Source organism: Enhydra lutris, unplaced genomic scaffold (assembly GCF_002288905.1).
Source record: "Enhydra lutris kenyoni isolate GAN:26980312 unplaced genomic scaffold, ASM228890v2 scaffoldscaffold58, whole genome shotgun sequence".
Lineage (NCBI taxonomy): Eukaryota > Metazoa > Chordata > Mammalia > Carnivora > Mustelidae > Enhydra > Enhydra lutris.
Genome location: NW_019154142.1, coordinates 3,891,540 through 3,904,735, shown reverse-complemented (window position 1 = coordinate 3,904,735; position 13,196 = coordinate 3,891,540). Strand labels below are relative to the sequence as shown.

General features: G+C 38.3%; 1 protein-coding gene across 2 annotated transcripts in view; it reads right to left on the bottom strand.

Annotated features, from left to right (window-relative positions):
* Window positions 1-13,196, bottom strand: part of LOC111158255 (laminin subunit alpha 4) — a 145,199-nt gene that overhangs the window by 45,175 nt on the left and 86,828 nt on the right. For both annotated transcript variants that reach the window (XM_022520164.1, XM_022520165.1), the window contains exons 13-14: window positions 4,148-4,296; window positions 359-500 (exon numbers count right to left, since the gene is read on the bottom strand). In XM_022520164.1, the coding sequence (XP_022375872.1) occupies window positions 359-500; window positions 4,148-4,296 (291 nt within the window). The remainder of the gene's footprint in view (window positions 1-358; window positions 501-4,147; window positions 4,297-13,196) is intronic.

Here is a 13,196-nt window from a genome sequence, read left to right as displayed (position 1 = left end):
AGGAACTGACATTTGCTGACAAGAGTATAGCACATTTTGAAGAAGTGTTACTGAAACCTTCATAACATCAAGAAAATGGTCTTTTGTTAGTTCTCCTGCACTTTCTGCCATTTGCATTACAGTGGAAGCTCAAGCGAGGGCATTAGAAAACAGAAAAGTCCTAAGCTGGAAGAAGGCAACATATAAATGAACTTGAAAATAAGGGAATACTTGGGGTGGGGGAGTGCACCTGGCTGATTTAGTCAGTGGAGCATGTGACTCTTGATCTGGGGTTGTGAGTTCGAGCCCCACATTGGGTGTAGAGATTACGTAAAAAGAAAAACTTAAAAAACAAAAACAAAAACAAGGGAATACTCACGTCATGAACTCGGTCGGTGATGTTCAGAGCCAATTCTGCCGTTTCATTGGCTTCGCTAACATAATTGGCAATATTCTCGTAGACATTTGAAGCATCCAAAGCTTTCTGTACCAGCCCATTCATATCGGAACTGTGCAAATTCCTGTTAAAGAAAACATGTGTCATTATTCCTCTCTCTCACTTTTGTGGGAAATGAGGCCATTTTTATGGCTTGATTTGAGTACTTCTGGGACCCCAGGGACCTCCCTCCCGTTCTTCAAAGCCACCTGGCTTGGCAAAGTTTTCCCAAGCTGCTTCTCCTGGGAGCACATGTTCTTTGCTCTCCTCTGCCTTTGGTGCCCCCAGGACTTTACCCCATTTTGGCTCACAGAAGCTGTTTGCCGGGCAGTGGCTACAGGAAAAGGGACTGATTTAAAAACAGGCCTCTAGGGGCGCCTGGGTGGCTCAGTGGGTTAAAGCCTCTGCCTTCCGCTCAGGTCATGATCCCAGAGTCCTGGGATCAAGCCCCGCATCGGGCTCTCTGCTCAGCAGGGAGCCTGCTTCCTCCCCTCTCTCTCTGCCTGCCTCTCTGCCTACTTGTGATCTCTGTCAAATAAATAAAAAAAAAAAAATAAAAAAAAAAATAAAAACAGGCCTCTGCACCTCTTCAAGCAAGAGTTTATGTGGTGGGGGTCAGGCCCAGGAATGAACACACAGTCCTTCCCCACCTACTCACCCAGATCATCATTGTTATTTTCTTTCCATCAAAGAAACCAAGGTCTTCAGAGAAGGTGCGAGGCTCAGCATGGTGTTAGGTATGAAGTAGGTTTCACTCTATTTATTCAACCTTTTGTTCACTTTATAAAACATTGTATTTTCCCTTAAGAAGGGGAATGATACATATTGGGTATCTATGTGCCGATTCTGGGCTAGCCTTGTGGTGTATGATATGTCTTTAATTCTTACCACACCCATAAAGTAGCCATTTTTATTCCCTTTTCATAGAGGGAACGAGGGCACATGTTGTTATGGTTTGTCTCACTCGTGGGGTCAAGCGGCTTCCTTAAAGTGTAAAGCCCTACTCACTCCCATTTCCACCTTTGCCCTATATACCATGTTCTCTGCCTTTACCCCATTCTGGCCTCTGTAAGGTTCATCCACTATTTACTGGGTACCCATCATGCACTGAGCATTCTCACATAGTGCTTGATAACGTATATGCCTCAGAGGAATGATGTGAGGTACAATAGGGATAAACTAGGTGACATGCTTGGTCCCACGCCTGTCATCCAATAAACATCAGGATTTATTATTGTGCCTAAACTATTTCCTGAATTGGAACTTCAAATTCTAAGTGTATTCATAAAATAATTCACTTTTTTGACACATACTTCTTCCTCTCTAACATAAACATCCTGTCACTGTTGCATCTCATCCTGAATCCTGTGCCTCAATTTTACTCAGTTTTAAATACACCAGTTGCATATTTTCTTCTCAGTCCCAAACACTGATGACTACTATCACTTGATTCGTCAGTAACTTTCAGAAGATTCTCTGTGACACAGTATGTGACATTGAGGATCCCACACTGGTTCATTTCTTCCAACTCCCCTGACCTATTGAACTCTATTGATTCTCAATTTCCTCCATCTAGTTTCAGTTTCAGTGTGCTCTCTTAGGCTCAGAACAACTTCTCTGTATTTCCCTGGCTACTTTCTTCTCTTTGGTTCTAGTTCACAATCATTGGGCTCCTTTGTGGGAGAGCTGACTTATCCCTTAGGCATAAGAGGGCCCCATAAAGAATTTTTTCATTTTCATTTTTTTTAAAATCAGAAAAACAATGAGGATACTAATAACGATTACATTAGTCTTTATAGCAATGCTATCATGACATGTAATTTTAAATTTTTTTATGGAGGAAAGGGCCCACAGAGGCAAAAGTACCTAGGGTCAAGGAAAGCCATAATGCAACTCTGCTCTACAGAGGTAATTCTAATTCACATACTTGCTACTTCTTCCTACCCACAACCCCTTGTTTTCAGAAATGACACAGAGAGGAAAATCTGAGGAAATTTTAAAAGGGATACAAAGAATAAAATGTTACAAGTATTCATTAATATTTTAAAATTTGTTTGCTAATGGTAAGATGCAAGAAAATGGTTAAGAGAGTCTTTAATGCTGTTTTCATTACGAGGCACAAAAGAGGTACTGCATCAATACATAAAATAAAAATGTGTTTTTGAAATGGAAGTTTCTTGATGAATTATGTTTATCTCTGTTTTATGCACAAGAAGCAAATCACTGGGTTACCAGATAGATGATGAAGAATGCTCAGATTTTGAGGGAAAGACATCTATAAATTTCAATGCTTCCTTGAATATACCCAGTCTGAAATATTCTACATGCAAAAGGGACTTCAGGGTGATTGATATTTCTGAACAATTTTTTATATATAGCATGGGTAACTTTCTTAGAATTATGCTAGAACACTGTGCATTTAGTGAAGGTATGTGTTGGGATCCCAACCAACAGGAAGATTCACTAAGAGGACAAAAAACCAGTGAAGAGAGACACAAGAGGGATCTCAGAAACAATATTATTTCAATACAGTATATTGTCTGAATCATATTTTATCTAAGCTTCATTTTATTGGTTTGATCAAAAGCAAATTTCCTGGAAGCATGACACTAGATGGATATAATGCCATCTTGGACACCAAGATTTTACATAACATCTATTTTTCTCTGTCTGTCTCCTCTCTTCCTTTCAATTCTCAGAAAATTTGGAGGGATATTTGAGAATTTTGACAACCAGGAATAAAAAGGTAGTTTAAGTCTGAACAAGAGTTATTATTGGTTCTTATTTTATTCATGCTTTACTGATCCTTTTTCCTAATTGCCAGGTTTGTAGTCTTTCTCTATAATTATCTCATCATTTACCTATCATTTCAAGGTCATGAATTCAATTCCAATCTTTCAGTACATTTCAATTAACATTAATTGAGTGCCCAAAGGGTATGTGACTCTCTTCTAGACGCTGTGAGGAAAATTGTCAATTGATTTTCTCTTAATCAGGTGTTGAAATCAAACATTTCCTGCTGAGCACTATAGAGTGTCTATGAGAATTTACCAGAAGTCAATTGTATTGCCAACTTCCAACCAACTTTACTTGAGACCCTTGGGTGTAAAAAGCTAATGCTGTATGTGAAATAAATATGTGATGGTGGTAGAATTAGACCTTGTAAAGGGATCTTATTTACTTAATCATTTTTAAAAAGATTTACTTATTTATTATTTGAGAAAGAGAAAGAGAGCGGAGGGACAGGAGGAGAGGGTGAGAGAGAATGTCAAGAATCTCAAGCAGACTCTACACTGAGCACAGAACCAGACACGAGGCTCAGTCTCATGACCCTGAGATCATGACCTGAGCCAAAATCAAGACTCAGTTGCTTAACTGACAGAGCCACCCAGGTGCCCTTACTTGATAATATTTTGTGCAGCATTAGACCCCTAACCAAAATGTCTTAGGTCACCCTATTAATAATTATGGAGCAGAACCACCCCCTCTGCAACACAGGTCTCTAATCTGACAGATATATATATTTTTTAAACCAAAAAACTCTCCCCAAAACAATGGCAATAAACAATGACTGGCTGGCTCTCAGACTGACCAACCAAGCAACGTACAAATGAACAAACAAACACAACCCAAAACCCAACCTGCTAACCTGTAACTCGGGTACATGGAATTAAATAAAAATGAGTTATTCAGCTTACATAGATATTTGCATTTCTAAAACCAGGATATTACCTGCTCAATTCATCAGCCTCTTGTTGAAGGTTCTGTGCATGGTCAACAGCCTCTTGGACTAAATCATGACTAAGATTACTTAGGTTGGACAGTTTTCCTTGTAGTTCATTTTTGGCTCCATCTATTTCCGCATAAATCCCTGAAGCATTCTAAAGAAAATATTTTAAAAAGTGAATTGAATATAGAATAACTTAAAATCTTCCCCCCAGGGAGCACCAGAAGATAATCTCTAGTCTTCCTTATTATGAGGTTCAGTAAATTTTAGACCAGGTATACAGCAGTCTGAAGTGCTTTAAGTAGACTTTTATCTATTTCTCTTGCATCCTCAACAGCTCCTTTCCTACTGATTGCTTCCCTAGCTTTCAGACATGCTCTGCCTTCTCCCACCTGAATACAAAACAAAACAAAGCTAAACAAAAAACCTCCTTTACCCACACATCTCCCCAGTGTTATTACCTTACTTTTCTTTCCCTCCATAGCAATATATAGCCAAAAAAGTGTTTATGTTAGCTGTCTATTCTCTTGCTTTTTAATTCACTCTTTGACCCACTCCAGTCTATTTTTTATTTTACTACTCCAACAAAACAGAAATTCAAACTAATAATATCTCAGTTACTGAATCTAATGAGCATCATTCATTTTCCCCAGTCACTCAAGTAGTGATTCTAAACATTGTCACCATTCTTAAGCCAATCATATTTCCTTCCTCCATCACTGTCTGATTCTAAATAGATCACTGTATTTTTCTTTTCTTTTCTTTCTTTCTTTCTTTCTTTTTTTTTTTTTTTATTTAGGAGACATCAACTAACTGTAGCAGGAATCATTTTTTCCATACTCCTGAAGTTTCCTCCATATAAAGGGATCTCAATTGATGAAACCTCAGACCTCTCCACCCCTTTCTTCACTCTGCTCCTGAGAGAGGGACTGGTTCATCTGATTGGTAAATTTGGGGGGAATAACTATGTAGGCTCTATTCAATTCTACCTTCTGCCTCTTGGTAGCAAGCTGCCAGCAGAAAGCCTGAGTTTTCCTGTGTTTGTCTCTAATGAAAGCTGTTCTAGGCAGAAACCCTATAGGAACCTTGCAATGTTGTCTACCTGAGTGGGCAGCTGTGCCTAATTCTGGGATTGAATATTAGCAACCCCACTTGGCTAAGAGATCTAAAGCCATGCCCTCATCTTAACTGCATCAGAAATGAAGGTTATATTCTTGGACTTTATATTTACTATTTTATTTATTTTTCAACTTGTTTAGAACTTGGGAGCTGAAAGGGGGTACTATTCTCCTCACAGACTCCAATACTAACAAAGAAGAGTTGCAAACAACTCTTTGCCACCATCCTCCAGTTTCTTCCCTCCACCAAAAAACCCCTATACACTTATTTATAGCTACAACTTTATGTACATCTTCCTCATACTTTAAGGAATAAGGCATGCTGCCCTGTTTTCTGTTCTTCTTGCTCCCTAGCTACTGGCTCCCCTCTCAGATGTAAATATGCCCAGTTAACCTCTCCCATTAAAAACAAACAAATAAAACCTATTCCTTGACTCTAGCTTCCCCTCTAGCTTCTTTTCTTTGTTGATGCCGTGCATTCCACAAAAATGGTTCTTGCCAAGGTCCCCAGTGTCAGACACCGTGTTGCCAGATCCATCTGACCCACTTTCCTGTCTTTAGTTACTGGATTTATCTGGTTTGTGACAGTGTTGGTCACTGCCTTTGTCTTAAAAATCTCTTTCCCTGGCTTCTGTGACATTGTTCTCTCCTGGGTCTCCTGTTTCACTGTCCAGGAAGGAGACTGTAAAAGTTGGTGTTGCTCAGACTTGACTTAGCGCTTCCCTTTCTGAATAATTTAACTCCTCTCTCCCAGCCCAGACTTTAAATCTTTCAGCCCACTCTCAACCCTCCTACAGGAGTGGTGATCTTTCTTTTAAACAAATCTGATCATGTTATTTTCCCTCTCAAAATCAACCAATTGCTATACAGGAACAAATCTGATTACTCAGGTGGCTTCACCAACTAAATATAATATTTTTCAAAGTATTGTTCCCCAAATGACCTACCAAATGGCTAGAGACTTAATACTATCTCCATAGAAATAAACCCTCTGTGCTAGGAACTATGCTACATTCTGGGAATACAATTATCATATGGTTTCACTTGCTTGTGGAGCATAAGGAATAACATGGAGGACACTGGGAGGAGAGGAGAAGGGAGTTGTGGGAAATCAGACAGGGAGATGAACCATGAGAGACTGTGGACTCTGAGAAACAAAGCAAGGGTTTTGGAGGGTAGGGAAGTGGGGGTTGTGTGAGCCTGGTGGTGGGTATTAAAGAGGGCACGTATTGCATAGAGCACTGGGTGTGATGCATTAACAATGAATCTTGGAACACTGAAAAAATAAAATAAAGTTAAAAAAATAGACACAGTTCTTGCTTTCTACAATCATGTAGTCTTGGGGGTGGAATAACCAGGTAAAATGATTATACTGGAAGTATGAAATTTGGAGGTATGAATTGTGGGATCATGCATACGATTGTTCTTTAAAGGCATGAGATTCAATGGGATCAACTATGGAGAAAGTGTAAGTACCAAAGAGGGCCTAGGACTGAGAACTGAGCCAGTCATTATACCAGCATAAGGATGGACAGAGTTCTAGGCCAAAAATAGCTTGAAGCCTATTTTTATATAGCTTCTAGCTAAGAATATTATTTACATTTTACATTTACATTTTAAAAGAGTATTACTTTTTTGTATAAAAACAAACAAACAAACAAACAAACAAAAAACAAAAAAGAAAATGAGAGAGTGGTTATATGTGGCCACAGAACCTAAAATATTTACTACAATATATACTACATAGAGGATGTGTAGAGGTGAAAACATGGCCAATGAAGTGGGAGGAGGACCAGGTGAGTGGGGTACTGGAGGAGCCAGGATGAAAGCTCTGAGTGTTTATATAAGGAGGAAACTTTAATCAGCAGGGAGAGAGAGAGGCAACCACAGTTTCAGTTATGTTGAGTTCATTGGTGAACTGGATAACAGTCTCAGTGGAGGGGCATGAAATCCCATTTGGAGTGGTTGAGTACAATAGACACCAGTGGGCTGGAGGGTGGAAATGACAATGGTAAATGATTCTCGAGGTGTTTTGCTGTGAAGCTGAGCAGAGTCGAGTAATGGGGCAGAGATTAGAGGGGATGTAGGCAAGCTCTTTCCTTTTTTAAAGGACAGGAAATAAGTTACAGCATGTTAACATTTTGGTAGTAATGGTCCAATAGAGAATAAGAATAGGATAACACAGAAGAAAGAGGGAATACTTTGGGGAGTATTGAGCTGAGAAAGGATTGGATTCAGAGCATAGGTGGGAGATGGGACTTTGACAGAACAAGGGACACTCCATTAATTATATGAGGAAGGGAGGTACAAGTAAAGATGTAGGTGGACTGGTAGAACTAGGGAGGAAAGATTAGGGAAGTTCTCTTCTCTTTGCTCTTATATTTCAGTGCAGCATGAAGCAAGTTCACCAGATAGACTGACAGAAGAGGAGGTAGGCTGTTCATTATGTTGACTTCTTTGGTATAGCCATGATGCTGGGGATACTTGGGTTTACTAAGATATGGGAATAGAATTCTCATGTGAGTACAGTAGGGGCAGAGGTGGGTATACAAGTTAAGGGTGTTTGAAAATAATGATTATACAATTGGCCCTCTTATCTATGGGGGAGACATTACAAAACCTTTAATGGGTACCTGAAACTGTGGATGGTACCAAACTATATATACTACAGTTTTCCTGTGCATGCAAACCTATGATAAAGTTTAATTTATGAATTAGGCTCAGTAAGAGCTTAACCACAATAACTAATAATGAAATAGAATAGTTATAATAATATACTGTAGTAAAAGTTATGAGAATGAGGTCTCTCTTTCAAAATATCTTCTTTTAATTAACATATAATGTATTATTTGCTTCAGGGGTACCGGTCTGTGAATCATTAGTCTTACACAATTCACAGCACTCACCGTAACACATACCCTCCCCAATGTCCATAACCCAGTCATCTTATCCCTACCCTCCACCTGCCAGTGGCCCTCAGTTTGTTTCCTGAGATTAAGAATCTCTTATGGTTTGAGGGTTAATGGGGGGAGGGGGGTTGGGGGGGTGGGATTATGGACATTGGGGAGGGTATGTGCTATGGTGAGTGCTGTGAAGTGTGTAAACCTGGCGATTCACAGACCTGTACCCCTGGGGATAAAAAGATATTATATGTTTTAAAAAAATAAAACTTAAAAAAAAAAAAAAAAAAAGAATCTCTTATGGTTTGTTTCCCTCTTCAATCCCATCTTGTTTCATTTTTTTCCCCTCCCTTCTCTCCATGACTTCCCTACCTCTCAAATTCCTCATATCAGAGAGATCATATGATAACAGTCTTTCTCTGATTGACTTATTTCACTTAGCATAATACCCTCTAGTTCCAACCATGTCATTGCAAATGGCAAGATTTTGTGGGGTTTTTTGATGGCTGAATAGTAAAATATATTATATATATATATATATATATATATATATATATATATCTCCATTCATCTGTTGATGGACATATAGGTTCTTTCCATTGTTTGGCTATTGTGGACATAGCTGCTATAAACATTCGGGTGCACGTGCCCTTTTGGATCATTACCTTTTTATCTTTGGGGTAAATACCCAGTGGTGCAATCGCTGGGTCACAGGGTAGTTCTATTTTCAACTTTTTGAGGAACGGCCATACTATTTTCCAGAGTGGCTACACCATCTTCCATTCCTTCCAACAGTATAGGAGGGTCCCCCTTTCTCTGCAAAATCTGTCATCTCCTGACTTGTTAATTTTAGCCATTCTGACTGGTGTGAAGTGATATCTCACTGTGGTTTTGATTTATATTTCCCTGATGCCCAGTGATATTGAGCACTTTTTGGTGTCTGTTGGCCATTTGAATGTCTCCTTTGGAGAAATGTCTGTTCATGTCTTCTGCTCATTTCATGATTGGATTATTTGTTCTTTGGGTGTTAAGTTTGATAAGTTCTTTATAGATTTTGGATACTAGCCCTTTATCTGATATGTCATTTGCAAATATCTTCTCCCATTCTGTCGGCTGTCTTTTGGTTTTGTTGACTGTTTCCTTTTGCTGTGCAAAAGCTTTTGATCTTGATGAAGTCCCAACAGTTCATTTTTGCCCTTGCTTCCCTTGCTTTTGGTGATGTTTCTAGGAAGAAGTTGCTGTGGCTGAGGTCTAAGAGGATGCTGCTTGTGTTCTCCTCAAGGATTTTGATGGATTCCTGTGTCATGTTGAGGTCTTTCATCCATTTTGTGTGTGGTATAAGGAAATGTTCCCATTTCATTCTTCTGCATGTGGCTGTCCAATTTTCCTAACACCATTTGTTGAAGAGGCTGTCTTTTTTCCATTGGACATCCTTTCCTGCTTTGTTGAAGATTAGTTGACCATAGAGTTGAGGGTCCATTTCTGGGCTCTCTATTCTGTCCTAACAGTTTTGGAGTGGAGTCTTTGGGTTTTCCACATAAAGTATCATATCATCTGCAAAGAGTGAGAGTTTGACTTCTTCTTTGCTCATTCAGATGTCTTTTATTTCTGTTTGTTGCCTGATTGCTGAGGCTAGGACTTCTAGTACTATGTTGAATAGCAGTGGTGATAGTGGACAGCCCTGCCGTGTTCCTGACCTTAGGGGAAAAGCTCTCAGTTTTTCCCCATTCAGAATGATATTCACTATGGGTTTTTCACAGATGGCTTTTATGATATTGAGATATGTCCCCTCTATCCCTACAATGTGAAGAGTTTTGATCAAGAAAGGATGCTGTAGTTTGTCAAATGCTTTTTCAGCATCTATTGAGAGTATCATATGGTTCTTGTTCTTTGTTTTGTTAATGTATTGTATTACATTGATTGACTTGCAGATGTTGAACCAAACTTGCAGCTGCAGGAGTAAATCCTACTTGGTCCTGGTGAATAATCCTTTTAATGTACTGTAGGATCCTATTGGCTAGTATTTTGGTGAGAATTTTTACATCCATGTTCATCAAGGATATTGGTCTGTAATTCTCCTTTTTGATGGGATGCTTGTCTGGTTTTGGAATCAAGGTAATGCTGGCCTCATAAAATGAGTTTGGAAGCTTTCCTTCCATTTCCATTTTTTTGGAACAGTTTCAGGAGAATAGGTATTAATTCTTCTTTAAATGTTTGGTAGAATTCCCCTGGGAAATCATCTGACCCTGTACTCTTATTTGTTGGGAAATTTTTGATGACCGCTTCAATCTCCTTACTGGTTATGGGTCTGTTCAGATTTTCTATTTCTTCCTGGTTCAGTTTTGGTAGTTTATATGCACCCATTTCTTCCAGATTGTCAAATTTGCTGGTGTATAGTTGCTTATAATATGTTCTTATAATTGTTTGTACTTCTTTGGTGTTGGTTGTGATCTCTCCTCTTTCATTCATGATTTTATTAATTTGGATCTTTTCTCTTTTCTTTTTGATAAGTCTGGCCAGGAGTTTATTAATTAATTAATTAATTAATCTTATTCTTTCAAAGAATCAGCTCCAAGTTTTGTTGATTTGTTCTATTGTTCTTTTGGTTTCTATGTCACTGGTTTTCGCTCTGATATTTATTGTTTCTCTTCTCCTGCTGGGTTTAGGCTTTATTTGTTGTTCTTTCTCCAGTTCCTTTAGGTTTAGGGTTAGGTTGTGTACTTGAGACCGTTCTTGTTTCCTGAGAAAGGCTTGCATTGCTATGTACTTTCCTCTCAGGACCACCTTTGCTGTGTCCCAAAGATTTTGAACAATTGTATTTTCATTTTCATTTGTTTCCATGAATTTTTAAATTTCTCCTTTAATTTCCTGGTTGACCCATTCATTCTTTAGTAGGATGCTCTTTAGCAGCCATGTATTTGAGTTCTTTCCAACTTTCCTCTTGGGTTTGAGTTCTAGTTTCAAAGCACTGTGGTCTGAAAATATGCAGGGAATGATCCCAGTCTTTTGGTACCGGTTGAGACCTGATTTGTGACCCAGGATGTGATCTATTCTGGAGAATATTCCATGTGCACTAGAGAAGAATGTGTACTCTGTTGCTTTAGGATGGAATGTTCCCAATATATCTTTGATGTTCATCTAGTCCAGCATGTGATTTAAAGTCTTTATTTCCTTGTTGATCTTTTGTTTAGATGATCTGTCCATTTCAGTGAAGGTGGGTGTTAAAGTCCCCTACTATTATGGTATTATTTTCAATGTGTTTCTTTGATTTTGTGTTTAATTGGTTTGTTTAATTGGCTGCTCCCATGTTAGGGCATAGATATTTAAAACTGTTAGATCTTCTTGTTGCACAGACTGTTTAAGAATGATATAGTGCCCTTTCTCATCTCTTATTATAGTTTTTGGCTTAAAATCTAACTTACCTCATATAAGGATTGCCACTCCAGCTTTCTTTTGATGTTCATTAGCATGGTAAATTGTTTTCCACTCCCTCACTTTAAATCTGGAGGTGTCTTTGGGTCTGAAATAAGTTTCTTGCAGACAGCATATCAATGGGTCTTTTTTTTTTTTTTTATCCATTCTGATACCCTGTGTCTTTTAGTTGGGGCATTTAGTCCATTTACATTCAGGGTAACTATTGAGAGACATGAATATAGTGCTGTTGTGTTGCCTGTAAGGTGAGTGTTACTGTATATTGTCTCTGTTCCTTTCTCGTCTGTTACTTTTGGGCTCTCTCTTTGCTTAGAAGACCCTTTCAATATTTCCTGAAGGGTTGATTTGATATTTGCAAATTCTTTTAGTTTTTATTTTTCCTGCAAGCTTTTTTAATCTCTCCTTCTATTTTCAATGACAGTCTAGCTGGATATAGTAATTTTGGCTGCATATTTTTCTCATTTTGTGCTCTGAATATATCATGCCAGTCCTTTCTGGCCTTCCAGGTCTCTGTGGATAAGTCTGCTGCCAATCTAATATTTCTACCATTGTATGTTAAAGACCTCTTGTTCCGAGCTGCTTTCAGGATTTTCTCTTTCTCACTAAGACTTGTAAGTTTTACTATAAGATGATGGGGTATTGAAGGGTTTGGGGAGAGTTTTCTGTGCCTCCTGGATTTTGATGCTTGTTCCCTTTGCCAAATTAGGGAAATTCTCTGCTATAATTTGCTCCAATATACCTTCTGCCCCCCTCTCTCTTTCTTCTTTTTCTGGGATCCCAATTATTCTAATACTGTTTCATATTATGGTAGCACTTATCTCTCAAATTCTCCCCTCGTGGTCCGTGAGAACTTTTTCTCAGCTTCTTTATTCTCATTTGGTCTTCTATATCACTAATTCTCTCTTCTGCCTCATTTATCCTAGCAGTAAGAGCCTCCATTTTTGATTGCACCTCATTAATACCTTTTTTTATTTCAACTTGGTTAGATTTTAGTTCTTTTATTTCTCCAGAAAGGGATTTTATTTCTCCAGAAAGCAATTCTCTAGTATCTTCCATGCTTTTTTCGAGCCCAGCTAGTACCTTGATAATTGGCATTCTGAACTTGAGTTCAGACATCTTACTAATGTCCATAATGATTAGCTTCCGAGCCATCGGTACTGCCTCTTGTTCTTTTTTTTCTGAGGTGAGTTTTTTTTTTTGCCTTGCCATTTTATATAGATAAGAATAGATTAATGAGAGAACAAAATACTAAAAGGGTAGCAACGACCCCAGAAAAATATACACAAACCAAATTGGAAGAGACCCAAAACCTGGGGGAGAAGAAAGAAGAAAGAAAAAAAGAATTATACATATACTATATATATTAGACTGTTGAATAGAATAGAGCAGAGCCACACACTTGATTTTGGGTGTATTTTGGTCTGTTAGAAGAAGCTGTCTCCCAAAATTTTAAAGAAACAAAAAACTTATATATATATATACAAAAATGAGGGTAAACATGATGAAGGGATGGAATATGACTGCAAAGATGAAAATTTAAAAAGAGTTTAAAAAAGGAATTGATAAGACAAGAAGTTGGTTGAAGAAAGAAAAACAAAAGAAAA